General features: G+C 53.1%; 2 protein-coding genes and 3 non-coding genes across 5 annotated transcripts; 1 reads left to right on the forward strand and 4 right to left on the reverse strand.

Annotated features, from left to right (window-relative positions):
• Positions 1–1156: 1156 nt before the first annotated feature.
• Positions 1157–6362, forward strand: ACP4 (acid phosphatase 4). The gene is made up of 11 exons (XM_003915970.5): positions 1157–1466; positions 1535–1639; positions 1715–1801; positions 2595–2741; positions 2980–3078; positions 3152–3247; positions 4581–4713; positions 4785–4867; positions 5662–5786; positions 5991–6169; positions 6247–6362. Exons 1-11 carry the CDS (start codon positions 1356–1358, stop codon positions 6360–6362), a joined length of 1281 nt encoding a protein of 426 aa, XP_003916019.1. The 5' UTR covers positions 1157–1355.
• A 1527-nt stretch (positions 6363–7889) lies between these two features.
• Positions 7890–14864, reverse strand: LOC101004443. The gene is made up of 4 exons (XM_009195068.4): positions 14342–14864; positions 11644–11684; positions 9519–9544; positions 7890–9141 (listed from the first exon to the last, which is right to left on the reverse strand). Exons 1-4 carry the CDS (start codon positions 14347–14349, stop codon positions 8902–8904), a joined length of 315 nt encoding a protein of 104 aa, XP_009193332.1. The 5' UTR covers positions 14350–14864; the 3' UTR covers positions 7890–8901.
• On the reverse strand, positions 9217–9307 carry LOC116271784. Its single transcript, XR_004180534.1, has one exon. It is a non-coding gene; the product is annotated as a small nucleolar RNA SNORD88 (small nucleolar RNA).
• LOC116271785 lies at positions 9627–9719 on the reverse strand. Its single transcript, XR_004180535.1, has one exon. It is a non-coding gene; the product is annotated as a small nucleolar RNA SNORD88 (small nucleolar RNA).
• LOC116271783 lies at positions 11755–11845 on the reverse strand. The gene has a single exon (XR_004180533.1). It is a non-coding gene; the product is annotated as a small nucleolar RNA SNORD88 (small nucleolar RNA).
• Positions 14865–26988: the final 12124 nt, after the last annotated feature.

A 26988-nucleotide genomic window follows, 5' to 3' on the forward strand; every position in this document is an offset into this window, starting at 1 on the left:
AAACAAACAAACAAAACAGGACAGGACTGGAGGCTGACTGTGCACAGTGAGGCAGGAGAGCCAGCCAGCCCCAAACGGTGCTGAGAAGTGTAGATTTTATCAGCATTGTGGGATGGTAAGGCCGCCCGAGCAGCAGACGATTGCCACTGAAAGATGACTTGTTGGCTGGGCGCGGTGGCTCACGCCTGTAATCCCAGCACTTTGGGAAGCCGAGGCGAGTGGACCACCTGAGGTCAGGAGTTCGAGACCAGCCTGGTCAACATGGTGAAAACCCATCTCCACTAAAAAAAAAACAAACAAAAATTAGCTGGCCATGGTGGCACATGCCTGTTATTCCAGCTACTAAGGGGGCTGAGGCAGGAGGATCTCTTGAACCTGGGAGGTGGAGGTTGCAGCGAGCTGAGATCATGTCACTGCACTCCAGCCTGGGCAACAGAGTAAGACTACGTCTCAAAAATAAATAAATAAATAAATAAAATAAAAAAAAAAAGAAAGAAAAAAAAGAAAAAAGAAAGAAAGAAAGATGACTTGTTATACTCACAGTTTCTCCAGCGGAGGGAGCATGCCACGGGGGCCACATGGGGAGGCACTGGGGTGCCCGGGAGACAGACCTGAAGCAAGCAGCTTCTTTGTGTTTTCTGTGGGATAAGGTAGGGTAGAGAGTGGCTGGTTGAGCCATTTCAGCAGACTCTGGGGCACAGGGGCTGTCCTGAGTTGTCCAGTACCCTGCCCCAGGTGATCAGGGCAGGTGGATGGTGGCCCGGGTGGTTGGGGTGTGGGCTCTGGGTTGGCTGGTTTGTACAGAAGAGGCACGCGCCTGCGCCAGTCCGTGACTATTTCCAGGAACTGGGAACCCCGGGAGGGGCGGTCCTTCTAATGAATAGCAAGGCCCCTGGTGTCAGCGCATCAAAGTACAGAAAATCAAGCCATGGTTGCTACCATCGACCTCTCTGACTCAGGGGGTCAAGGCTGTGGCTGAGACGAACAATGCGGGGTGAGGGTCTCTTTCCAAGTCTGCATCCAGGTTAAAGGCACCTGGGTTCAAAGCGCAGCTTTGTCTGAGAAACCTCAGTGTTTTCTGGGGCAAGTTACAGAACCCTTCTGTGCCTCAGTTTCCCCATCGGCACAATGGGGATGATGACGAGCACATCAAGCGTCTGCTGGGGCAGCAGTGAAGATGAAACGAAGATGAAACGGGTTAATCAAAGACTGGCAGAGGCGCTGGGGGATGGGATCTGTGGCCCCTGGGGAAGCGTGCCAGGGCCTGCTATAATGGGGGTGCTGAGTGCAGGGCTGGGACAGGCGGGATTGCGGCCCAGACAGTGGGCTGAGCTCAGCGTCTGGGCTGGGTGGAAATGGCCGGGCTGGGGTTTTGGGGCCACCCTGCTGGACCTCTCCTGCTCCTGCTGCTGCTGCTGCTGCCACCCCGGGCCCTGCCAGAAGGATCTCTGGTGTTCGTGGCTCTGGTGAGGCGCCCCCGCCCCGGCCTGCCCTCAGCTCCCCCAGGGCTAGCCCTGACCAGTCCTGTCCCCAGGTATTCCGCCATGGCGACCGGGCCCCGCTGGCCTCCTACCCCACGGACCCACACAAGGAGGTGGCCTCCACCCTGTGGCCACGAGGCCTGGGCCAGCTGACCAGGGTGAGAAGTGGGTGGGAGGTGAGGGCAAGGGTGGGAGGGGTGGAGAGGGGTAGACTAAGGCTGTTCTGTCCCCAGGAGGGGGTCCGCCAGCAGCTGGAGCTGGGCCGCTTCCTGAGGAGCCGCTATGAGGCCTTCCTGAGTCCTGAGTACCGGCGGGAGGAGGTACTGCCATAGTCACCCCCACCTGGTCCCCTGACCTTCCACCTTTGACCTCCACTGACTACAACACTCTCTTTGGGCCTCCACCTCTGGCCTTTGACCTCCATCAACCTGACTTGCCCTCTACCTCTAATCTCTGACCCCCGGTACACTGACTAACCCACACTGACTTCTGACTCCATCTCAACCTGTCACATCTCGACCTCTGACCTCCATCAACTCTGACTTTATTATTTGGCCTCCATCTCTGTTTTCTAGTCCCGTTGACTCCAATCAGACCTCTGGCCTCTGACATTTGACCCCAAACTTGATTTCGATCTTTGACCCTTATTGACATAACTTGCCTTCCTGACCTCTAACCTTTAACCTCTACACTTTGTCAATTCTGACCTACCTCTTTTGTTTCCTCCTATGTCTTCTGACATCCCCCAGTTACAGACAGTCCTCCTGACCTCTGATGAACATGTATTGAACTCTGACACCAAGCCTCCACGCTGCCCTCCTAAACTTGACCTCTAACCTCCAGCCTCCACCGATTCTGATCTTCCTTTTTGACCCTCATTGACTCAAATGACCGCCTAAATCCAACATGGCTGTCCAGTTTCGGACGTCCAGCCCAACTGCTCCTGACATTAACCTCTGGACCCTTGATCCCAACTTCCAACATTGACGGCCACATGATTCTCAGTGTCTGACCCCTATTCCAAACTGAATCTCAGGCTTCTGATTTGCCACCACAGCTGACCTCTGACCCCAACCACGACCCCCCGCCTGCCCTCTCTCCACCCCGCTCCAGGTGTACATCCGCAGCACGGACTTCGACCGCACACTGGAGAGCGCGCAGGCCAACCTTGCCGGGCTGTTTCCTGAGGCTGCTCCAGGGAGCCCGGAGGCCCACTGGAGGCCGATCCCAGTGCACACGGTGCCCGTGGCTGAGGACAAGGTCAGGGCGCTGGACCCAGGTGTGGTGAGGGAGGGAGCGGGTGGAGAGAGAGGCAGCTCTGGGTCTGGCCACCTGAGCTAGCTCCGAGAAGCAAGGCTGTCCTCGAGCCGGTCTGTCTGGCTTCTTCTGGATCTGGGAGAAACTGCGACAGACGCGGGGGCAGAAAGCCCGGGTTCCCCCAACCCGCTGTGAGACCCAAGGCACGTGGCTGTCCTCTCTGAGCCTCAGTTCTCCCCAGCTGCTGAGGTTCCCCATGCGCAGCTGTCCCAGATACCACGAGCTGCTGCGGGAGGCCACCGAGGCCGCCGAGTACCAGGAGGCCCTGGAGGGCTGGACGGTGAGCAGGGCGGTGGCGGGGTGGGGCAAGGCGCAGGGGACCGGCCAGGGCTTACCCAGCCCCGTGCATCCAGGGCTTCCTGACTCGCCTGGAGAACTTCACGGGGCTGTCGTTGGTTGGAGAGCCGCTGCGCAGGGCATGGAAGGTTCTGGACACACTCATGTGCCAGGTGAGCCCCGCCCCTTCCCAGCCAAGGGTTTAAGGACAACTGTTTCCAATCCCAGCTTGCTACTCACTAGCCCTGTTCCCTCATGCGTTTAGTTAACCCTCTGTGCCTCAGTTTTCCCATCTGCACAGTGGGGATGGCAACACCGGTATCAATACCTCCCCAGGACGCCGTGAGGATTCAAATGGTTAATCTACGCACTGTGCTTACAACAGTGCCTGGCACACAGTGAAGGCCTTGCTAGGGTTTGAGGCTACACATTTGGCAATTCCTCCCCACAGCCCTGTAATCAGAAAACCCAAAACCTGGGCGGTGGGAGCTGACCTGAAATAGACAGGGTTTCGCTCTGTCACCCAGGCTGGAGTGAATTATCATAACTCACTGCAGCCTCCATCTCCCTGGCTATAGGAATCCTCCTGCCTCAGCCTTCCAAGTAGCTGAGGCAGGTGCACATCACCATGCCTGGATAATTTAAAAAAAAAAAAAAATTTTTTTTTTTTTCAGAGATGGGGTCTCACTATGTTGCCCAGGAACTCGTGGGCTCAAACAATCCTTTTGCCTCCCCAAGCGCTGGGATTACAGGCGCGAGCCACCACACCTAGCTAGCACTCTTGCTAGTCTTTGCTCGTCCAGCTCACGGAATGTTCCAAATCACAGGGTGGGAGCAGCGATGTGTGTGACTAAGGGGGCTGCCCCAGCCCTTGCTGTGTGTGTTCCATGCTGTGTGGTATCAGCACCATCAGATCTTTCTGAAGTCCAGAACGTCTGAGCTGTGAAACCCCTCTGGTCCCAGGGGTTTCAGATAAAGCCTTCTGGGCTGTGGAATGACAACGTCTATTATTAATTAATGATCGCTGTTGGCTGGGCGCGGTGGCTCACGCCTGTAATCCCACCACTTTGGGAGGCCGAGGTGGGTGGATCACCTGAGGTCAGGAGTTCGAGACCAGCCTGGCCAACATGGTAAAACCCCGTCTCTACTAAAAATACAAAAATTAGCTGGGCATGGTGGCACGCACTTGTAATCACAGCTATCGCGAGGCTGAGGCAGGAGAATCACTTGAACCCAAGAGGCGAGGATTGCAGTGAGCCGAGATTGTGCCACTGTACTCCAGCCTGGGTGATGGAGCAAGGCTCCATCTCAAAAAAAACCAAAAAAACAAAAAAAGCAAAAAAAAAAAAAACCACACTGCTGTCCACATTCATGATTTCCCAGCCTGATCCAGATCCAGCCCATGGGAGACTCAAAAGAGCAGGGGGCAGCACAGGCCTGTGGGGCCAGAGGCAAACTCGAGGGCTCAGGATGGTCCGTCAGTCTTCTCTTCCCGTCTCCCCACAGCAAGCCCATGGTCTTCCACTACCAGCCTGGGCCTCCCCAGATGTCCTGCGGACCCTTGCCCAGATCTCGGCTTTGGATATTGGAGCCCACGTGGGCCCACCCCGGGCAGCAGAGAAGGCCCAGTTGACAGGGGGTGAGGTGTGGGGCTGGGAGGCTGGGGTGCCTCCCTCTGGGAGATTCTAAGCTCTTTTTTCCCATCCTCAGGGATCCTGCTGAATGCTATCCTTGCAAACTTCTCCCGGGTCCAGCGCCTGGGGCTGCCCCTCAAGATGGTCATGTACTCAGCCGTGAGTCCTTGGGAAGCAGTGCCATATGACACTGAGGCACAGGGATGAGGGTGACAGCGATTTGGGTGAGGAAGAGCCTGCGGTCCCAGTGGACCCCAGTCCATTGCCTTGGGTAGCCTGTATCTCCAAACCCTACTCTTGGGCTATATCATTAGTCTGGAAAGAGGGAGGTGATGGTGTTACGGGAGGAAGAATGTATGAATTAAAGATAATTCCTTGTTTTCATTAAGAAAATATTGGCCGGGCGCGGTGGCTCAAGCCTGTAATCCCAGCACTTTGGGAGGCCGAGACGGGCGGATCACGAGGTCAGGAGATCGAGACCATCCTGGCTAACACGGTGAAACCCTGTCTCTACTAAAAAATACAAAAAACTAGCTGGGCGAGGTGGCGGGCGCCTGTAGTCCCAGCTACTCAGGAGGCTGAGGCAGGAGAATGGCGTAAACCCGGGAGGCGGAGCTTGCAGTGAGCTGAGATCTGGCCACTGCACTCCAGCCTGTGCGACAGAGCGAGACTCCGTCTCAAAAAAAAAAAAAAAGAAAATATTGGACTAAGCAATCTGTCCTTCCAGAGGAGACAGGCTGCTTAGTCCAATCATATTTTGTACCTATTTGAGCCATCTTTATTAAATGGCCACCTGTAACTGTTGGTACTGCCTTCAGGGTGAGAGGGAGGGAGGAGCAAGTTTGGGGGGTTGGTTCCAAGCAGCCTGGGGGACATCTGGATGCACAAGTCTAGTGTTCAGGAGAAAGGAGGCCTCCAGAGAGAAGTGTCTCACCCCTCGGCTCCACCTGCAGCACGACAGCACCCTGCTGGCCCTCCAGGCGGCCCTGGGCCTCTATGATGGACACACCCCGCCATATGCTGCCTGCCTCGGCTTTGAGTTCCGGAGGCACCTGAGGGATCCTGATAAAAACGGAGGGTGAGGATGGGATGGTGCCCAGGGAGATGGGCGGGACAGAACTCCCAAAGCAAGGTGTGATGTGCTAGGCAGAAGGCATGGCGGGGCAGGGAACTGCATGGGATGGTGCTGGGAGGATAACAGGTGGGAGTCAGGAGCCCGTTTCTCCAGGTTTTAAGATCAATGACGGGAGGGAGAAGGTGCCACTGTGTCCTCTCTCTCCAGGAATGTCACCATCTCCCTCTTCTACCGCAATGGCTCCGCCCACCTGCCGCTGCCTCTCAGTCTCCCCGGGTGCCCGGCTCCCTGTCCACTACGCCGCTTCTACCAGCTGACTGCCTCGGCTCGGCCTCCGGCCCATGGGGTCTCCTGCCATGGCCCCTATGAGGCTGCCATCCCCCCAGGTGACAGTCCTCTGTGCTGGGGTGGGAGTGGAGGGTTCCAAGTCCTGAAACTCACACCCTGCATGTTCTCCCTGCAGCTCCAGTGGTGCCCCTGCTGGCCGGAGCTGTAGCTGTGTTGGTGGCACTCAGCTTGGGGCTGGGCCTGCTGGCCTGGAGACCAGGGTGCCTGCGGGCCTTGGGGGGCCCCGTGTGAGCCAGAAACCATTGTTTCCCTACCCCCAGCTGACACTGGACCCCAACACGTATGCTCACTAGCTGTTCTGGCTTCTGTGACTTACTGTGCGCCTGTGTGCGTGGGGAACGAGGGCTGGGTGGAGTCTCTGGCCTGGAAACCAGTTTGTGTGTGCTTATATGCGCGTCTGTGACAGTGGCATGAGTGTGCATGCATGCATGTCATGTGTGACCACTGTTTTTGCGCTTATGCGCGTGCACAGGTAGTCTGTACGTACTTACTGATAAAAACGTGTCTGTGGCACACATTCAAGCACAAATGTGCCCATGTCTGAACAAGCAGGCATGCCTGCATGGCACTTTTGGTAGAGACAGGGTCTTGCTTTGTGGCCCAGGCTGGAGTAGTGCCATAAGCATAGCTCACTGCAGCTTCGAACTCGTTCCAGCTTCTACAGGTGTGCACCATGCCTGGTTTTGTTTTCTTGGTATGTTGGCCAGGCTGGCCTCAAGCAATCCTCCTGCCCTGGCCTCCCAAAGCACTGGGATTATAGTTGTGAGCCACCACACCCGGCTGGCATGTTTATGCATGTTTCTATGCAAGCATAGGAAGCATGTGGCTGGCCGAGGACCTAGTGGACCCTGTATGTACCTCCACACGCAGCTTGTGTGACAGGAGCTTGCTCAGTGAGCCTCGATGTGGGCCATGTGCTCTGTGGAGACCGGGCTCACAGGAGTTGGACCCTCGTCTAGAAAGTGACCCACACCAGCTCTCAAAGCAACCATGAACTCGGGTGGGGTCAGGGGGATCCGGCAGCAGAGACCTCAGAAAGGTGCACGATTCAAAGCCTGGTTTCCAAGGCTGTGCGCCTCTGGGCAAGTAATAGGCCCTTCTGTGTCTCACTCGGCAGAACCACGACTCTAAGCCAGCAGAATCCTCAACTCCCAGACTTCCTTCCTGGGGGCAGGCAGAGAGCAGGGAAAGATGACGGCGCTCTCTGGGTTGTGCACGGCAATGCTGCAAGCGATGTGGAGGCGCTGGCCAATACAGTAGTCACCACCACGTGTGGCTATTTAAATTTAGGTTAAATAAAACAGAGTGTTCGGGTCCCAACCATCGCACGGGCCATGCATCCACCACTCGAACATTTATCACATGCTGATGAGAGCTACTCCGCCCCCACTCATGCAGTAGCAGGCACTGTGGAGCACCCGCATGGCTGCCGTTTGAGTCCCTGGCCCAAGGGGGAGACTGCTTCTTCATGTGGCACAGGGCAGAGCACCAGTCCCTCCCAGGCCTTGTCCCACACCCATGGCTGTGTGGCAGCGTCTAACCAGAGCACTCGTGGGGAGCCTGGGTGCAGTGGACGCTTAGTAACAGCCACTTGGTCCCCATTACACGGAGCAGTTGGAGCAAAGTTCAAAGCCACTCCCAGTGACCAGAACCTAAAAAAGGAACCTTGAGCCAAGATTGCGCCACTGTACTGCAGCCTGGGCATCAAGAGCAAAAACCATCTCAAAAAACAACAAACCAATCCTTACAAACACTAAGTAAAAGCTTCAAGATGCTTTTATGTCATGGGTGTGGGGTCTCCCTGCTTGGCCTGCAGTGCTTTGGGGCTCCATGTGGTGGAGGGGTGGGCACCCATGGCACCCACTACCCTGCTGCCTGGGCAGAAATGTAATATGGCACACAATGCCTGCGGGAATCACTCCCCCCAGGGACTCATGGTAAGTGTCCACTCACGCAGCCTGCTCCCCTCATAACGTCTGGCCAGTGACACCCACTGGGGAGAGGTTGGGGACAGACACCCCTCTCTTCCGGAGCCCTTGAACATGGTGTCAGGGTGTGGCCAGCTCGAGGGATGCCGAATGGCTCCACGGGGAGGGTACTGCCCAAGGCTTTTTGCCTCCCCTACCCTGTCCCGCACTTCCTGACTGCAGCTCAAACCAGGAGCAGCTCCCCCAGGATTCTGGCCTGCTTCACCCCTGGAGCACCAGGCCAGGCGGTATCTGTCCTCCGGAGCCAGGCCCAGGTCTCATGGCGGCATATGGGCAGCTCCTCCCCACAGGCCTGGTCAGAACAGGGGAGCAGGCTGGCTCCTCCCCTAGCCTGCAGGAAGCCCTTGGTAGCCCACCTATCTACCTTCTCCTGGGTGTGTGGCTCAGCAGCCAGGTCCTTGTGCACTGGGTTGGGTCCTAGCGTAAGCCTGGCAGCCTCTGGCTCATGGAAAGCAGCCTGCTGTCGGCAATGGCCTGGATGTCCAGGATGGCCTAGAACAACGTCATGCCCTTGACCAGCTGGCGCTGGTACAGGCCCTGGGTAACCTAACAGGCATGTCCTTGGGAGTCACTGGCTCGGGGGCAGACGATGAGGTTGAAGAGGAAGCTGGATACCCCTCTCCACGGTGGGCCAGGGCTGGAAGGGCGGCTCAGTGGCCTCGAAGTGCTGGGAGGACTCCCAGCTGGCACCAGGCCACCAGCAGCCAGGTGGGCAGTGCTGCGCTGCTGTTGCCCTCAGGGCCTTGCAGTGGTAGCTGAAAATGGCACGTTGTCAGGTCGGATCAGGTCCGCCAGCAGCAGCAGTTCTTGAGATGAAGCACAAGGCAGGGGCCCGGCCGTACACCTGCAGGGCCCAGGAGAGCTTGTTGAGGTTCTTGCCCGAAGCGCTGAGACAGCCAGGAGCTCAGTATCCCTGTAGCAGGAGCAGAACCAGCTCCGGCCCAGGAGGGTGGGTGCAGCACTTTCCTAGCCATGGCTGCAGCCACCCCTAGGCAGGAAACAGCAGAAAGCCTGGAGGGACGCTGTCAGGGGAAGGACATAGAAAAGGTGCTGAATGGGGGAAATGGCCACACCCCCACCCATCACCTCCTGGAGTGGGGCCCCTCAGACCCCCGGGTGTCAAAGGTCCCGGGGTGCACCATGTCCTCAGGGGCAGTCAGAGCCCAGTGCTGGACATCATGGGGTCCCCAAGTGCAGCCCTTTCAAGACCCCTGACACTGGACATCTTGCTACAACCCAGTCCCAGCCCCCATCCCACCTCCGCCCACCAACAGGGTTACTAAGAAGGTTAATGAGCCCAGTGCCTATGGCAGCGCCTGGCTTGGCACTTGCTGGGCACCTGTCTACATCCACCTTCTCACCATCACCGTGAGTAACAGGCAGCCTCCTCTGTTCTTACCAAGTGACGGTCAGGCCCTTCAGCACCTGGAGGCAGGAGGGCACAGGGGAGGGAAGGTCAGTAGGGTGCAGGGCAGCCAAGACACCCCACAAGCCTTCCCCAGAGTCAGGGCCCCTCAGACCCCCGGGTGTCAAAGGTCCCGGGGGGGGGCACTGTGTCCTCAGTGGCGGTCGGAGCCCAGTGCTGGTCATCATGGTGCCCTCACACCCTCCTGACATGGGTCCCAGGGCCACCTGCTGTCCTGAGGGGGACATCACAGAAGGGTGCTGAGAGATCGGGCAACAAACTGAATGACACTTGGTCCCTGGGGATGCCAGGTCGCCCCCTCCCCCATCCAGCTCAGTCTGGGTGTGGCTCCTCGTATAATCTAGGCCCACTGACCCCACCCCCACCACGGTGGTGTTTCTCTGGAAAACGGCACATCTGTGGGGTTCAGTGAGAGGACGGGACCAAACCCTTCTGCTTGGACCTCCCGTGCCCTAATGGGATACCCCTCAATCGCCTCTGCCTGCGTCTCAGGTCTGCTGCCCCAACCCAGCTCTTCCAAGCTGCTCTGACTTCACCAGAACCTTCTGTGACATGGGGAAGGGGCAGCTGCCTCCCACTGGGACCCTGGCAGGGTAAGTTCAGTTTATTCTCTGCAAAAGCACTAACACTGCAGGCACTCGTTCAGTGTGAGCTGCTGTTTATCAACCACAAAACACCAAAAGCTCCATTTTGCAAAGAAATGTGCTTTGTCCACAGAGGAGGCCCTTGTTTAAACAAGAAAAATTTAAAACCCAGCTCCCAGCCACAAACTAGCCACATTCCAGGTGTCCAAGAGCCACCCGTGGCCAGTGGCTGCCACACGGGACAAGGCGAGCAACATTTCTATCTGGATGGTCATACGGAAGGCGCTGGCCTAGAATCCAGATGCTACATGTCCCTTCTGTCTTCCCTACCCCGCACCAGCTCTGTCTTCTCACCTCTCACACATCCCTACTGGCACCGACCCCACTCCTTACGTCCCCAGGAATCCCCTCTATGCCAGACATGACAAACGCTCAGCTCCATTCACTCCCCACAGAGGATCTCGGATTAAGAGCACAGGACCCTCAGAGAGATACTCCGGGGAGCTGCAATCCCAGCCAACCCTCCCCAGAAGCAGCCCTTGCCAGAAACAGCTGAAACCTCCAAGAACCTAGAGAACACACTTTCAGGTCTATTTCACTGCAGCCACCGTTCCAGCTCCTGACATCTAAGGAAAATCCTCCCAGAGCTGAGAACACCTCTTTTCTGATAACACACTCACGCTTGTCTAATGATTTTGTTCTTTGAAAGAATTCTCCTGATAAAGCCTGTTATTTTTATTGTGAAAATAGGGATTCCTTGAATTTTATCAGTTTATATATAAATGGTTCACTGGAGGCTAAGCTGTGCTTAAAGACACATTGCATTCAGCCTACAAAACCCATGAACAACGTGACAGGATCACTTGGGAGTTACTGTTTCTTTTCCACTGCTGAGTTTTGACATGTTTGATTTAGTTCTTTCCCCTGAAACACAAATGCTTGTTCTCTCCAGTCCACACATTCCTCTTCTTATTCAAGCCCTACCTTTGGACGGCAGGAAGTGCTACTGTCCTGGGCCATCTGCTCGGTGCCTGCTCCACAGACACAGCAGTGAGGTGCATAAGAGCGACGGCCTGGTGAAATGTCTCAAAGGCTATAAACAGCAGAGCTGGGATTTGGACCCAGGCTTGCTGCGGAGTTTCACTCTTCTTGCCCAGGCTGCTTCCCGGGTTCAAGTGATTCTCCTGCCTCAGCTTCCCAAGTAGCTGGGATTACAGGCATGTGCCACCACGCCTGGCTAATTTTTTGCACTTTTAGTAGAGACGGGGTTTCACCATGTTGGCCAGGTTGGTCTCAAACTCCAGACCTCAGGTAGCCCACCTACCTCAGCCTCCCAAAGTGCTGGGATTACAGGCGTGAGCCACCACGCCTGGCCTGAGATGGTTTTTGTATGTCAACACTGAGTACAATCGTTGACACATAAATTAGTTGCCAGAGATACGGTATGAAGTCAACTTAGACAGTCAGATATTTTAAACCCAGGTGAGTCAAGGAGCAGGAGCAAGGGTTCTTACCTGGATGGCCATGGTGGGTAGTCCTAAGCTTGAAGCTGCACCTGTAACACAGAAAGACACCGTGAGAGTGGGGGAAGAAATAGTCTGCAAGTCCATGAGCCATTAAAACTGGGGCCCCTCAGACTCCCAGGTGTCAAAGGTCCTGGGGTGCACTGTGTCCTCAGGGGTGATCGGAGCCCAGTGCTAGACATCATGGGAGCCCCAGTCCCTCTGCAACCAGGTCCTGAGGCCACTTACCTTCAGGAACAAAGGCCAAGCTAACAGAGCTTAAAGAGTAGGAAACGTGGCCGGGCACAGTGCCTCATACCTGTAACCCCAGCACTTTGAGAAGCCGAGGTGGGCGGATCACGAGGTTAGGAGTTCGAGACCAGCCTGACCAGTATGATGATACCCCATTCTCTACTAAATTAGCCAGGCTTGGTGGTGCATGCCTGTAATCTCAGCTACTCGGGAGGCTGGGGCAGAACTGCTTGAACCCAGGCGGCGGAAGTTGCGCAGTGAGCCGAGTCGCGCCACTGCACTCCAACCTGGGCGACAGAGCAAGACTCTGTCTCAAAAAAACAAAGGGGGGGGGGTGGGTAGGAAACTCAAAACCCATCCAGAAGGTAGGAATGACCAGTTTTGCTCATGGAAACACCAAGATGCCCCAACCTCCCCAGTGCCACAGGTCCTCGGGGGACTGTCCTCATGGGATGAGCAGGATACCAAATGCACTACATGAAGATGTCCCTGGTGTTCATCCCCAACCCTTTGCAGGTTTCTTTGGCACTGTCTACACCTGCTCATAAGCCGTAAACAGAAAGCTGCCAAGACATAAATCCCCTGGAAGAACTTATTGAGAGAAGGGAGGAGGAAGAGGGCTATTCTAGGAAGAAACCAAGCCAACTTCTAAATAATAGTAAGTAATGAGCAGAGACCCTTGACTGAGTCAAGTTTGAACATATCAGTTGTAAGACATTTCGATGGGCCGGACGCGGTGGCTCACGCCTGTAATCCCAGCACTTTGGGAGGCCGAGGTGGGCGGATCACGAGGTCAGGAGATCGAGACCATCCTAACACGGTGACACTCTGTCTCTACTAAAAAATTAGCCGGGCGTGGTGGCGGGCGCCTGTAGTCCCAGCTACTTGGGAGGCTGAGGCAGGAGAATGGCGTGAACCCGGGAGGTGGAGCCGGCAGTGAGCCGAGATGGAGCCACTGCACTCCAGCCTGGGGGACAGAGTGAGACTCCGTCTCAAAAAAAACAACAACAAACAAACAAAAAACCATTTCGAAGATGACTGAGGATCAGGCACAAAGCAGATTGTTAACTGCAGTATTAAGGAATTAACGTCATTAAGGGTGACAATGCTAATAACATTAAGTAGAAAAATGGTACTTTAGCTATACAAGTACACTACTTCTTTCAGGGCAGAGTTCTGTTGCCCAGGCTGGAGTGCAGTGGCGCGATCTTGGCTAAAGACAACCTCTGCCTCCTAGGCTTACGCGATCCTCCCACTTCCTCCATAAGTAGCTGGAACTACAGGCCCGCACTACCACGCCTGGCTCACTTTCTACTTTTCCCAGAGATGGGGTTTTGCCATGTTGCTCAGGCGGGTCTCGAACTCCTAGGGTCAAGCGACCCACCCACCTCCCAAAGTGCTGGGATAATAGGTGTGAGCCACGGCGCCCGGCCATGAAACTTACTTTCAACCAAGCACAAAGTTCTTGAATATGGCAAGATGGTGCAAATGTTACTTTCCCACTTGTTAGTAGATTTTAATATTGCCAAAGGAGGACGTGCCAATGATGAACGCATGAGAAAAATACTTTCACTTGTGACATGAACAAACTCAATGATTTTCTAGGTGGATGCCTGAAGGAGCAAAGTCAAATAGAGATCCTCGCAGGGTCGTGGTGGGGGTGATAGGAAATCGGCTAGCTGCTTCCAGGGTGAGCCTCCTCGGCAGGGGCATGGGCCCTGCTCAAGTCAGGAAACTGATGCTCAAGACCTTAAAGGACCTAAGCCAAAAACCAACGTTAACAAAACCCTCTCACGTGGCATGAACGGTCAGAATGACTCCTGTAGGTAAGCAAAGGCCTCGTCTGCTTTCTTCTACATCCATTCCTACATGGTTCTCAAAAAACCCCAGCAATTCATCTAGAAACCTCAATCCCACTTCTTGGTAACTCGATACCCTGTCTCTGCCCCTATGGAACCCCCCCAAAGCCCCGTCCTCTTCCGTCCCCGTCTTTGCTCTAGGTTGCACAAAAACGCCAGCCGTCCGGAATTGTGAACACAAGAGCAAAATCCTAAGGAAGCATCTGAAACCCTCGGAAAGAACTCAGTGTCGCCTCCCAACCCGCCCACCCCTCTCCCCCAACCAAACGGACAAGATGGCGGAGGCCCGCGGCGTGCGGACAGCACAAGGGGCGAGCTCCGCCGAGGGCAGACGGAGGAGGGTCCGCCCGGGCATTCCTGCTCGCGCCAGCTGTAGAAGTCGCCACCTCCCAAGTGCCCCAAACAGCCACCACCACCCCCGCAGAAAACTCCCAGACTCGCCCCAGAGCGCGCTCTCTGGGTCCCTGCAAACGCCCTGACCCTGTCCACGCGACTACATGGCCGCTCCCGTTCCAACCTCGAGACCTTCAGGACACGTGAGTCCATCATCTCAAAGCCCCGCCACACACCCGGGAAAAAGCCACAATTAAGAACCTTACCCCAGCATTTCTCTCTACAAAGCGGACGCGGGTTGCAGCACGCGCCGCTTTATAGTGCGCGCCGCTCTCAAGGCCGGGCCTCGGCGCCAGCCTGCTCTCCGCCAGAGGCGTCCAATACACACGCCTGTTTGGGAAACCCCATTTCATGCTTAGGGAAAGGAATACTGCCTGCTTCCGCTAGAATCTTCCCGAACAAGCGAGGAGACGTTGTCTCTGGGGCTGACAAAAAGGGGCAAGGACATGATGGAAATGATTGTCTTGTCACCTGCGTCCGGCAACTCTGAAGACAGCACCAAAGATGGGCCGTGAAGTGAAAGGCCCCCAAGGGCGGCCCGACCCGAGAGAGAAGCCGCTGGGACTATTTGCGCGGCCGGGGTTAGAGCTGAGGCTGCAGAGGCGGGGCCCAAGCCGAAGGGCCGGACCGAAATTAAGTCCCCGCCATGGGTCGGGAGGCGGGGGCCAGTGCGGAGATTGACAGGGGGCCGTCCTGGGAAAGCGCCCACGTGGCGCAGAGTTAGAGGCGGAGCCTACACGGTGAGAGGCCGGTCTAGAGCAGGGAAGCAAGGGCCGGAAGTAGGGACCCTGGGTCTGGAGAAGCGGGGGATGAGGTCCCGGACTCCTGGGTCTGAGGGAGGAGGGACTGGGGACCTGGACTCCTGGGTCTGAGGGAGGAGGGACTGGGGACCTGGACTCCTGGGTCTGAGGGAGGAGGGGCTGGGGGTCTGCACTTCTGGGTCTGAGGGAGGAGGGGCTGGGGTCGCGATTCCCTTGTTTGGGAGGAGAGGGGGTTGGGAGCTGGGACTCGTGGAGCTGAGGGAGGCTTTTGGGGCTCACACCCACTTTTGATGGTCTAAGGCCTGGGGGCCTGCATTCTTGGTAGGGTTGGAGAGCTGAGGAGTATCTTTCCACTGATACGATTATACAGTCTTTCCACTGCATGACAGCCAAACAAAAATGAAACTTCTCTACTCCAAACTCACTTTCTAGGAGTTTCACTGTCAACAGTTTGGGGTGGACTTTATTTATGTTTCATTTTTTCAGGTGGAATCTTGATATGTGACCCAGGCTGGAGTGCAGTGACCTGATTTCAACTCACTTCACCCTCTGCCTCCCGAGTTCAAGCAGTTCTCGTGCCTCAGCCTCCCGAGTAGCTGGGATTACAGGTGCCCATCACCACGCCCAGCTAATTTTTTTGTATGTTTAGTAGAGACAGGGTTTCACCATGTTGACCAGGCTGGTCTTGAACTCCTGACCTCAAGTGATCCGCCTGCCTCAACCTCCCAAAGCACTAGGATTACAAGTGTGAGCCACCAGGCCTGGCCTGGTGTGGACTTTATACACACACACACACACACACACACACACACAATGAATAAAGATACTTTTTTCCACTCTAATTTGTCCCATAAGTTGTTTCCCATATGAGTACATACAGAATTATCTCATTCAACAAACAATGTCAAAGGGCTCCTTTGTGTGAATTGAACACGTTTTGTTTAGTGGGTCCCTGGTCAGTGAGGAGATTCCCTTCATGAAACTTGTGGTCTGAAGTAAAAGGAAGAGACCTACATTCCTCTCTTAAGGAAATAAGAGACATTTATGTCACTGGCTGCTGCCTAACTCCAGCATAAAAGCAAAGTCCTCACTGTGACCCACGCAGCCCTTGGTGATCTGGCCCCTGTCCCCTCTCAGCCTGCATCTCTTTCTCTCCCTTGGCCTCCCTGGTGCTCCTAGAACCTGCCAAGGACGTTTTTACTTCAGGGACTTTGCATGTGCTGTCCTCTCTGCCTGGAACTGTTTTCCCCCATCTGCATGGTTTTCTGCCTCCTTTGGTCCTGTCTCTGCTCAGATGTCATCCTGGAGTGGAGTGCCCTGACCTCCTTGCCTCCACTTTATACGACCATGAGGCTTTCTTCTTCTCAATCCCATCTCACTTACTCTCCTATATTTTTCCTCATAACATTTACCTCTAACCTATTATCTGCTTTATTTTATTTTATATTTTGAGACAGGGTCTTGCTCTGTCACCCAGGCTGGAATGCGGTGGCATAATACTGGCTCACCGCAGCCTCGACTTCTCAGGCTCAATCAGTCCATCTGCCTCAGCCTTCGTGTAGCTAAGACTACAACAGGACACCACCATGCCCAGATAATTTTTGTATTTTTTGTAGAGACAGGGTTTCGCCCTGTTGCCTAGGCTGGTTTTGAACTTCTGGGCTCAAGCCATCTACCCACCTCAGCCTCCCAAAGTGCTGCGATTACAGGTGTGAGCCACCATGCCCGGCCCTAACTACCTGTTTATGGACATATTTTGCTGCCCTGCCGAGTGTCAATTCCATAAGGATAAGGATTTGTGTCTGGTTTGATCAGTGCTATCCATCCAGTGTCTGGCACATAGTTGCAGCCCCATCTGTGTTTAAAGATGAAATTTGCAGCCAGGAGTAGTGGTTTAACCCTATAATCCCGGCACTTTGGGAGGCCAAAGCGGGAGAATGGCTTGAGCCCAGAAGCTTGAGACCAGACTGAGCAATATAAGAGAGATCAATGTCTACAAAAAAAAAAATTAAAATTAGCCAGGCGTGGTGTCACATGCCTGTGGAGCCAGCTACTCAGGAGGCTGAGGTGGGAGAATCGCTTGAGCCCAGGAGGTTGAGGCTGCAATGAGCTGTTGCGCCACTGCACTCCAGCCTGCGTGACAGAGAGAGACCCTATCTCAAAATTAAGTAAGTAAATAAATTTGGGAGCCTTTTGCAGGAAACGGGGGAGGATTATTGCAATAGTACAGAAAGAGCACACACTATGGGCCAGGCATTGTGTTAAATCCTATCTAGATTAAAGTACTATTATTATCCTCCTTTTACAGATGGGTTCCACACCTTGCCTCTGGTCACAGAACTACTGAGTGACAGAGCCTAGACTCAAAGCCAGGCAGCTTAGCCACTGTAGGAGAGGGAGATAGATGGCAGCCCCAGGCCAAGGCCCTGTAGGACAATGATATGACTTTGTACTTGACTTGCAACTCTGCCCTGTCCAGGAAATGGCCCTCTGTTAGCCCCAAACCATCTTCAAAGGGCCATTACACAGTCCTCTACTGGGGGACTTTGGGGAAAAGAAAGGGTGGTGGAAGGAGCTACTGGTAAGGGCAGGAGGTGAAGTGTGGGTGCAGGGGGAAATTTGCCTCCGGAAGGGTGAATTATTAAGGACCACAAAAATAAAGGATGAAGCTAAAAGGGTTTGGGGAGAATGAGATATTTGGCAAACACTGATTAAGCACTGTGTGTATGCCAGGGACCAGTGGCTTGGCCTCTTGGTTGACCTTGTGCCTTGACTCCCTTACTTATGAGTCCCTTCCCTTCCTTTCCCTATCCTTCTACCCCAGAGGGCCCAAAGATGGCCCCAGAGAGGGGTTTCAGTTCCACCAATGCTTCCAAGGCTCGGAGCTAAATTAAAGAATATTCTGGGCAGAAAATACAGATTATTTTAAAAGATATATTATTAATCAGGATTGAGGCGGGTCATAAGGGACTGAAAAAAGACGCATCTTGGTGGGGTGAGGGGCCAGAGAGCAGGGTCATCAGACGCTTGACAGAGTGCTGTGGGAGCAAGCCCACGGTGGGATCATTCACATGCCTTAGGTCCGGATGGGCTGGAGCGCCAGGATAGACCAGAAGTACATGTAATTCAGATAGGACAAGAAGCCTTGTGGAGAGGAAGAGGGCACAGGAGATGAGACACAGAGTTCATCTGCCCAATCCCAATCACAGTCCTGTCCCCAAGCCCAGTTGCATGCCCTGCTCTGCGTCAAACCCCATCCCCAAACCTGTTCTTAAACCCATCACCAATTCCATCTCAATCCCCTAACCTATTCCCAAACCCATCCCTAAACCGAAACTCACCTTCATCCCCTACACTGTCCCTAACCCATTCCCAAACTCCAACCCAGTCCCATCCTCATTATACAGCCCCATGTGCATCCCCAATCCCACCTCCCACTTCGTCACTTCCTATCCAGCCCTGTCCACAACCCCACCCCTGTCCCAAATGCTATCCCACAAGATTCCTGTCTGCATCCCTGAACCCGTGCCCAAACCCAACTTCATCCTCTCCCACAGTGGTCATCAGGAAGAGGAAGACACTGGCCCAGGTCAGCTAGAAGCTGAGTGCCAGCTGGTAGGTCACGCCTTCCTGCAGGTACTTGTGGGCCTGCAGCAGATAGAACAGGATACCCAGTATGATGCTGGTTTGCTGCATGAGCACAGGTGTTAGGAGGCTGAGAATCAGGTATGTGAGGACTCCTTCCCATAGTCGTGGGGCTGCCTGGCTCTGGCTCATTATTTCCCCACTTTCTTTAACCTCCCAGACCCTGCACCTTTGCTCCTAAGCAGGACGATGGGCTCCTGACTGTGTCCTGCTAGAGGATACTGAAAGTGCAAGCCTTGGACTTTAACCAGGCAATGGTAAGTCTGTAACCACAGGTTTTGAGGCCAACAGCAGGGATCTTCCCTGCCTCTACCTCTAGACTTAGGGCAGCCATGCCATATCTCTGAACTTCAGTTTCCTCATCTGTAGAGTGGGCACAATCATAGGTCCTGTCTCCTTGGGCCATCATGAGGAGTTATTGAGGTTGGCACATTTCCTGGTACACAGCAAGCCCTTTGGGATTGGGATTGATTATTTTCATTGTATTGGGTCTTTAGGGCTTCTGAAGCAATAGACGAGGAACTTGGTCATTCTGGATATATTGGAAAGACATGAATTAAAGATAATTTGTGAATAGGAAAAGACTTTTTCCCCTGGACAGTGGAGTACTGGGTAGTTTTGTCTGATGTTATTGAAAAATAATATAAAAGGTATTTTGTTTAATTAAAAGGAGGAATAGACAGAAATGATTTTCTTATAGAAAAATGTTCTGTTATAGATGGTTTAAAACGAATGTGTTTTCTATACTTTTTAAAAATCTCATAGTTTTTTCCTGCAATGCAATGTTCTATACCTTGTACTTTGTATTTAAACAATTAGGAAGAGCTACTAGATAAACTAGGTAAATGCTTTTTTTCTTTTTCTTTTTTTTGAGACAGAGTCTGTTGCCCAGGCTGGAGTGCAGTGGCGCAATTTTGGCTCACCGCAACCTCCGCCTCCCAGTTTCAAGCAATTCTCCTGCCTCAGCCTCCCGAGTAACTGGGACTACAAGCATTTACCACCACGCCCGGCTAATTTTTGTATTTTTAGGAGAGACAGGGTTTCACTATGTTGGCCAGGCTGGTCTGAACTGTGATCCACCCGCCTGGGACTCCCAAAGTGCTGGATTACAGCCTCCCACTGCCAGATGCTTTTACTAACAAGGAAGAGGGAAGTTGAATGTCTGCCCTTGACCTTTATTATCACTGCAAGAATAGCCTTCTCCTGAAGCAACTAAAAGTTGTGCATCTAATGACTACAAGGGAAAGGAACACAATATCCCTAATTTCCAAATTAACCCCCTCTTAAAGTATGATTGGGCAATACGTATTGGAAACTAAATTCACTTAATTCAATATTAATTTTAAGTTATTTATTAAGGAGGATTATCGTATAAGAATCCTGTGCCACAGTTAAATAGCTACCATTGAGTACTGACATGCCATGCATGCAATCTCTTTTCCTCCTGGGTTCAAGTGATCTCCCACCTCAGCCACCTCAGTAGCTGGGACTACAGATGCAATCCACCATGCCTGGCTAATGTTTGCGTTTTTTGGTAGAGATGGGGGTTTCACCATCTTGGCCAAGCTGGTCTTGAACTCCTGACCTCAGGTGATCTGCCTGCCTCCGCCTCCCAAAGTGCTGGTGTGAGCCACCGCATTCGGCTAAGTACTGACATTTCTAATTCAATCCCTGCATACTCTGTCGGCAGCAACTTTTGTCCCAATCCTACAGATGAGAAAACTGTGGCTTGGAGAGATGAAGTAGTTTGAACAAAATCACAGAGCTGCTGGTGATGGTGGGACAGGATTTGGGATGAGGTTAGAATGAGAGATAGGATTGGGTATTGGGTAGAGGTTGAAGTTTGAGTGATAGAGGACGAGGTTGAGAATGGTGTTGGGAATGGGTTGTAGTCGGGATGGGTTGTGGTTGAAGGTGGGTCATAGTTGGGGTGAGTTGTGGTTGGGGGTGGGTTATGGTTAGGGGGTAAGGATGGGTTGAAATAGAGTGGTTTGTGGTTGGGGATGGGTTGGAACAGGGATGGTCTGGCTGGGGGTGGGTTGGGATGGGGATGGGTTGTGGTTGGGGATGAGGATGGGGTTGGGTTATGGTTAGAACTGGATTGTTGTGGGGATGGGTTATGGTTGGAGGCGGGTTGGGATGGGAGTGGGTTGTGGATGAGGATAGGTTATGGTTGGGGATGAGAATGGATTGGATATGAGTAAGAGGATGGAGTTGGGAATGGATTCGATTGAGTTTGGCATTGAAGTTCACAGATGATATAATTGGTTTGCATTTGAAACATACGTTGAGGATGGTTGGGCCTGGTGCTAAGTTGGTTGTTGAGATGTATGGAGAGGTTGGGGATGGTGATGAGGATGGTTTGGTGATTGGAAAGAATGTAGAATTGGGATAGAGTAGGGACATGAGGGAAAGGGATGTGAATGAGTTTGAGATGTGTTGGTGATGGAGATGGGAGTTGAAGTGGCGGCTGATGTTGGGGCTGGAGATAGGGTTGGGCTGGTGGTTGACGTTTTTTATTGAAATGGGTTAGAGATTTGGAAGGAGATGGGTTTGGGATTGCAGATGATGGTGAGGATGGGGATGGGATTGGAGTGTGGTGGGGATGGGACTGGGTTTCATGATTGGCACTGGAGGAGGTGCTCCTCACCTTGGTTCCTGAGGGAAATGCCGTGCCTGTCAGGATGCTGGTGATGAACGTGAAGAAATCCAGCACGGATGGGTTGGAGCCAGTAAAGAGGTTGGTGCTTCTTAGGGCTATGCAAAGGCAGAAGCTGGTGATGCTGGAGAAGAGGAGGAAGGCCCAGGAAAGGTCCGGCAAGTCTGGGGAAGGAAGATAATCAGGAACACCACGATTGGCCCAGGCTCTGAGCATGGGGACAAGGGTCACCAGTTGGTGTGGGAGTAAATTGTTTGTTCTTGCAAACTGTTTATTCTCATTTTAGGAAAATTTAAATTGGACTCCAGAGAAGAGACATTGAGACTGATACTTCTAGCACTGAGGATCTACCTCTAGGTTGGTGAGGGCAGCTTCTTGGGCAGTGAGAAGTGGGGTGGGCAGTGAGGAACATTCCCAGAAGTGAGGACCACTCTATGGCTGTGAGGACAATCCTAGAGCAGTGAGAACCCTCTGAGGCAGTGAGGACCATCCCAGGCAGGGAGGATCATCCCAGGGAGTGAGGACCATCTCAGGCAAGGAGGACTATCTTAGGCAGTGAGGACCACCCCAGGGAAGTAAGGGCCATCTCGGGCAGTGAGGATCATCTCAGGCAATGAGGACCATCCCGGGCAGTGAGGACCATCCCAGGCAGTGAGGACCATCCCAGGCAGTGAGGACCATCTCAGGCAGGGAGGATTATCTCAGGCAGGGAGGATCATCCCAGGCAGTGAGGACCACCCCAGGGAAGTAAGGGCCATCTCGGGCAGTGAGGACCATCCCAGGGTGGTGAGGATAATCCTGGGGCAGTGAGGATTATTCCAGGGCCGTGAGGACCATCCTGGACCAGTGAGTACTATCCCAGGGCAGTGAGAATCATTCTAGAGCAGTGAGGGCTATCCCAGGGCAGTGAGGACCATCCCGGAGCAGTGAGGACTATCCCAGGGCAGTGAGGATTATCCTGGGGCAGCGGGGACTATCCTATGACAATGAGGACTATCCCAGTGCTGTGAGGACCATCCTGGGGCAGTGAGGATTACTCTGGGGCAGTGAGGACCATCTCAGTCAGTGAGGATCATCCTATGGCAAGGAGGACCATCCCGTGGCTGGGAGGACCACCCTGGGGTGGTGAGAATCATAAAGTGCCTGTGAAGATCATTGCAGGGAAGGAAGAAACTGTTCTGTGACAGGTGAAGGGGTCCCTGGGATAAAGTGGAGAGATGGGTCCCAGGAGTGGTACGGACAGGGCAGGCCTTCCAAGCATCTTGGTCATACTCATGCAGGCAGGAGTCCTCCCCCAGAAGTCTAGCTCAGAACCTGGCCTCCGGCCTGGGCACTGCCTCATACCTGCCAGAATTGACCTCAATGGAGCTGCACAATGAGAGGTTTTGGATGTTGTCTAGAGGACCTTGGTTGAGTTCAGAGCTGAGCACACTTGCCTTCAGACTCTCCTGGGACTCCCAGATAACTGATTCAATGCTTTTGATACTGGGCTCGGGGCTGTAGGTAAGTGATGGGGGCGCATTGATAATGGCCCGGGCTTGGAACTTGGGGGTTGGAACACTTAAGTGGGCAGTCTTGGTTGTTGACAGGTAGTTTTGGCCATGATCTTTGTTGCTGGGGATAACTGATGATTAGTCAGGAGGTGAAAGCCTTGGATACTGAAGCAGCGAGTTTGGAAAATTGGTGAAGCACCTTGCATACTGAAATGGTGGCTGTAGGTAATGGCTGGTGTTTCTGGGATACTGATCTGTTGACTGCTGATAGCTGTTGTAGGGTCTTGGATACTGACCTGGTGATTATGAATAATTGGCAAGGGGTCTTGGATGTTGACCGGGCGATTGCTGCTGGCTGGTGGAGGCTCTTGGATACCGACCTGGTGACTGTTCCTGGCTGGTGGAGAGTCTTGGATACTGACCTGGGAATTGTAGGTAATTGGTGCCACCAGGCCTGGCTCATTTTTTTGTATTTTTAATAGAGATGGGGTTTCACCATGTTGGTCAGACTGGTCTCGAATGCCTAACCTCAGGTGATCTACTCTCCTTGGCCTCCCAAAGTTCTGGGATTACAGGCATAAGCCACCGTGCCCGGCCCTTATCATTATTTTTTAAGGTACATAAATCTAGAATTATTTTTTTTCTGAGACAAAGTCTTGCTCTATCACCCAGGCGGGAGTGCACTGGCATGAGATCTTGGCTTACTGTAACCTCTGCCTCTCAGGTTCAAGCCATCCTTTCACCTCTGCCTCCCAAGTAGTTGGGACTACAGGGGAACGCTACTATTCCCAGCTGTATTTTTGTATTTTTGGTAGAGGTGGATGGAGTTTTGCCATGTTGCCCAGGCTGGTCTCAAACTTGTGAGCTCAAGCAATCTGGCCGCCCCAGCCTCTCAAAGTGCTGGGATTACCGGTATGAGCCACTTTGCCCGGCCTTGGAATTTTTAGGTAGTTTAATTTCTTCACCTTTGTCTCTGTGACTTTATTAATTGCTTCTTGGCTTTGGGAGTTTCTCCCTCCAGATTTTTAGTGAACATTCAGTTCTGTTTTTTTAAATTCTCATTACTTATTTTTAGGTTTTGATTGTGATTTTGGAGTTGGTATGCAGGGAACATTGAATTCTGTGCTCCCTGCTGTCCCAAGGAAGGGACTTGAATTAGTCAGGAGTTTTTGGGTCACAAGTGACATAAACTCTTTAAAATTTTTTTTTTTTTTTTACTTTTTGTATTTGAGACGGAGTTTTACTCTTTCACCCAGGCTGGAGTGCAGTGATGCGATCTCAGTTCACTGAGACCTTCACCCCCCGGGTTCAAGCGATTCTTCTGCCTCAGCCTCCCAAGTAGCTGGGATTACAGGTGCCTGCCACCATGCCTGGCTAACTTTTGTATTTTTAGTAGAGATGGATTTTCACCATGTTGGCCAGGCTAGTCTCGAACTCCTGACCTCAGATGATCCACCTGCCTCGGCCTCCCAAAGTGCTGGGATTACAGATGTGAGCCATCGTGCCTAACCACAAGTGACACAAACTCTTAACTTGAACTAGCTTGAGTGAACTAGTTGTAGTAGCTTGAGTGAACTATCTTGAACTAGCTAGGTGATCCTTTATAGAATCACCTGAGTGAAAAATGGTAAGGGTAGGAATGCCTTCAGGCATGGCTGGATCCAGGGGCCCAAGTGATAGTATCAGATATTACTGTTTTTTGGCTACTTGGATTGGCTTCATTCTCAAGGCTCTATGTAGTGGCAAGTCAGAATCCAGTTAGGAAAATAAATCATTCCAGATTCTTCAGAAGGAAGTAAATACAGGGAATTGGTTCATGGGTAACAGAGGAGCTGAGAAGCCAATAGGAAACAATGAGGCAAACCAGGGGTTAGGAACTACAGGATGCTGCTGCTCAGCCAGAAGGACAAAGGGAGGAGGTGGTATTACTACAGTCCAGAAACTGGAGCCCTCTGGAAGGCATAGGCTGACGGTTGGATTGCTCAGAAGTGGCTAGAATCAGAGAATAGATACAACTACTACTGAAGACCCACCATATGCAGAGATAGACAGGGCGATAAATACCCTGGCTTGCCCTCTCCTCCCAGAACTAGTCTTCTGCCAGTGCCTCCCATTAGCCAAACACAGTGATAAGATGGTGAGCAAAGGAGGCTGGGAAATGTGGTCCTTGCAGTGCAGAACAGGGCAGAGCGGGGAATGGATCTGAGAACAGACAGACAAAAAACTGGCAGAGCTGTTAGCAACTTGGCAGTTGATAATAACTGCCGAGTCCAGTAGAAAAAAGTTACCAATAGTTCTTGCAAGGGTCCTGTGTGGCTTGGGGTACAGGAGCACCCCGAGCCAATTATATGGACAGTGAAGTACAGTTTGCTGATTGACCTGTAACTGGGGCTGAGAATAGGGAATGGGCAGGAGGTGAAATGCATGGCGGGCAGGTAAGCTGCAAATGTCCACTCATTCTGACCAAACCACAGAGTGGGCTGCTCTCTGGAATGACGAGAGCCAGGGACTTGAGTGTCATCTCAATGCTCTTTCTCTTGTCTGTTTTCCTTCTTAGTTTTACTCTCCCCATGAGGCTGGGTCCAAGGCTCAGGCAGCTCCAGGCTTGTAATCCTTGAGGAGAGACTGCTCTTCTCTGACAGCTTCCTAATAAAAAGTCCTGGGGCAGAGCTTGATTGGTTGGCTTTGGTCATGTGTCCATCTTTGGGCCAATTGCAGGGTCTGCGGCATGGGGTACTGTGATTGGCTCAGCCAGAATCACATGATTACCTCTGTGGCCCCGAGGGCAGCGTATGTCAGGAGAATCCCTCAACCAGGGTTATGTGAGTTAGGTGGAGGGTTATGTGAGTTAGGTGAAATGCATAGTGGGCAGCCTGGGTAACAGTGAGACCCCACCTCTACGAACAAAACAAAGCAAAAACAAAAAACCAAGAGGTCTGATATTTTCCCAAATTCCCAGAGTGCTGTTACTGTTCTGTGTATATGATGATCTTTTTTCTTTCTTGTTGGGTGTTAGAGATGTGAAGTTTGCCAGAAACAAAGCAGACGAGGTCTTAGCCTATTTGGCTAAAACAATTTTGCACTATTGAAAAGTAGACAAAGTAGAAAAGGGGCCAAAAGGAGGAGATGTAGCCGCTCAGACACAGGTGAAACTCTCTTCTGCTGGAAATCTAAGTTGGATTAATGTCCACTGTAAACTGAAACTAAGCTTTTGGGCACATTGGTTTTAGAGTGTTTGACTTGAAAGTTTTTCTTGTGTGCAAATCTATGTGTGTTTTGTGGAGCCTCTGAGGTGTCAACAAGAGATGACATTAGGATGTCTGAGGAGGTTCTTGGCATGTGAATGGGGCCACTAGGGGACCTTGGGGGGTGACGAGCAGAGACTAGAGCAGAAGTAGGGTGACTTTGGAGATGACTGGGGTGACCGAGGTGTCTTGGATAACTTTGAGGGTGCTGTTGAGGGTGTCTGAGAGTGGGACTCGGAGTCCAGCGGCCCACCTAGCCATCTCCCAGGAGCCGTGTCCTACCTAAGCCCAGTGGGCATGTGGAGCAGAGGGCAGCCCTTGAATGCGCGGCGGCTGAGCTATCGCGGGTGGGCCTTGCAGCAGGGCACAGCAAGGCGGACATCCAAACAGCGGAACTCAGACAGACTCCGAGCACACCCTGGGCCCTCAGGAAGGAGACCCAAGCACCTCCCAGGAATAGCACCCGAGCTCTTCAGGACACTGACCGGTAGCAATGGCCATGCCAACCCCTTCAGCGTGGCCACGCCCCAGATATTAGACCTCCCCTCAGGCCCCTCCCGCTTAGATCAGGCCACGCCCTCCGAGAGGACCGGTGGCAAACTCCAAACCTGGCTCTAGGGCCTGCCCTTTGCGGCTTTGTCCCTGCCCACTGGGTCCTCACAGCACCACCACCCCAGAGGTCCAACATCCCCTCCCGTACCTTCCCCCAGAAGGCATGGCTTGCAGTAACATCCCTCTGTACCTTTCCTGGCTTCCCCGCCACAATAAAACATGAGCACTTACTAACCTCTCAGCCTCGGACCCTCCATTGCCCCCACCTCCCCACCAGGTCAGTGTCCATCCTAGTGTGAGTGAACTGGTCTGGCGTCCCTGACTTACCCTTTGGAATCTGAGCCCTTCCCTGACTGTCTGCACCTGTCACAGCCCCTTCCTTTCCCCACCTGCTGGTGACCTCAGACCTCCAGGCATAAGATTAACACAGCCGGGGTGGCTGCAGCCTCAGCCGAGTGGGTCCAGGTGCACCAAACCTGGAAAGACAGGTGACACACA

This window comes from Papio anubis, chromosome 20, assembly GCF_008728515.1.
Source record: "Papio anubis isolate 15944 chromosome 20, Panubis1.0, whole genome shotgun sequence".
In the NCBI taxonomy this organism is placed as follows: domain Eukaryota; kingdom Metazoa; phylum Chordata; class Mammalia; order Primates; family Cercopithecidae; genus Papio; species Papio anubis.

What these genes read in the sequence shown, in the direction of transcription:
- ACP4 (XM_003915970.5), top strand. Translation starts at nt 1,356, where the DNA reads ATGGCCGGGCTGGGGTTTTGGGGCCACCCTGCTGGACCTCTCCTGCTC. An exon ending in CTCTGGTGTTCGTGGCTCTG is followed by an intron (nt 1,467 to 1,534) that starts GTGAGGCGCCCC and finishes TCCTGTCCCCAG; the next exon opens with GTATTCCGCCATGGCGACCG. An exon ending in AGATGGTCATGTACTCAGCC is followed by an intron (nt 4,868 to 5,661) that starts GTGAGTCCTTGG and finishes CTCCACCTGCAG; the next exon opens with CACGACAGCACCCTGCTGGC.
- LOC101004443 (XM_009195068.4), bottom strand. An exon ending in TACCCACCATGGCCATCCAG is followed by an intron (nt 9,545 to 11,643) that starts GTAAGAACCCTT and finishes TCCTGCCTCCAG; the next exon opens with GTGCTGAAGGGCCTGACCGT. An exon ending in AAGGGCCTGACCGTCACTTG is followed by an intron (nt 9,142 to 9,518) that starts GTAAGAACAGAG and finishes TTCCCCTGACAG; the next exon opens with CGTCCCTCCAGGCTTTCTGC.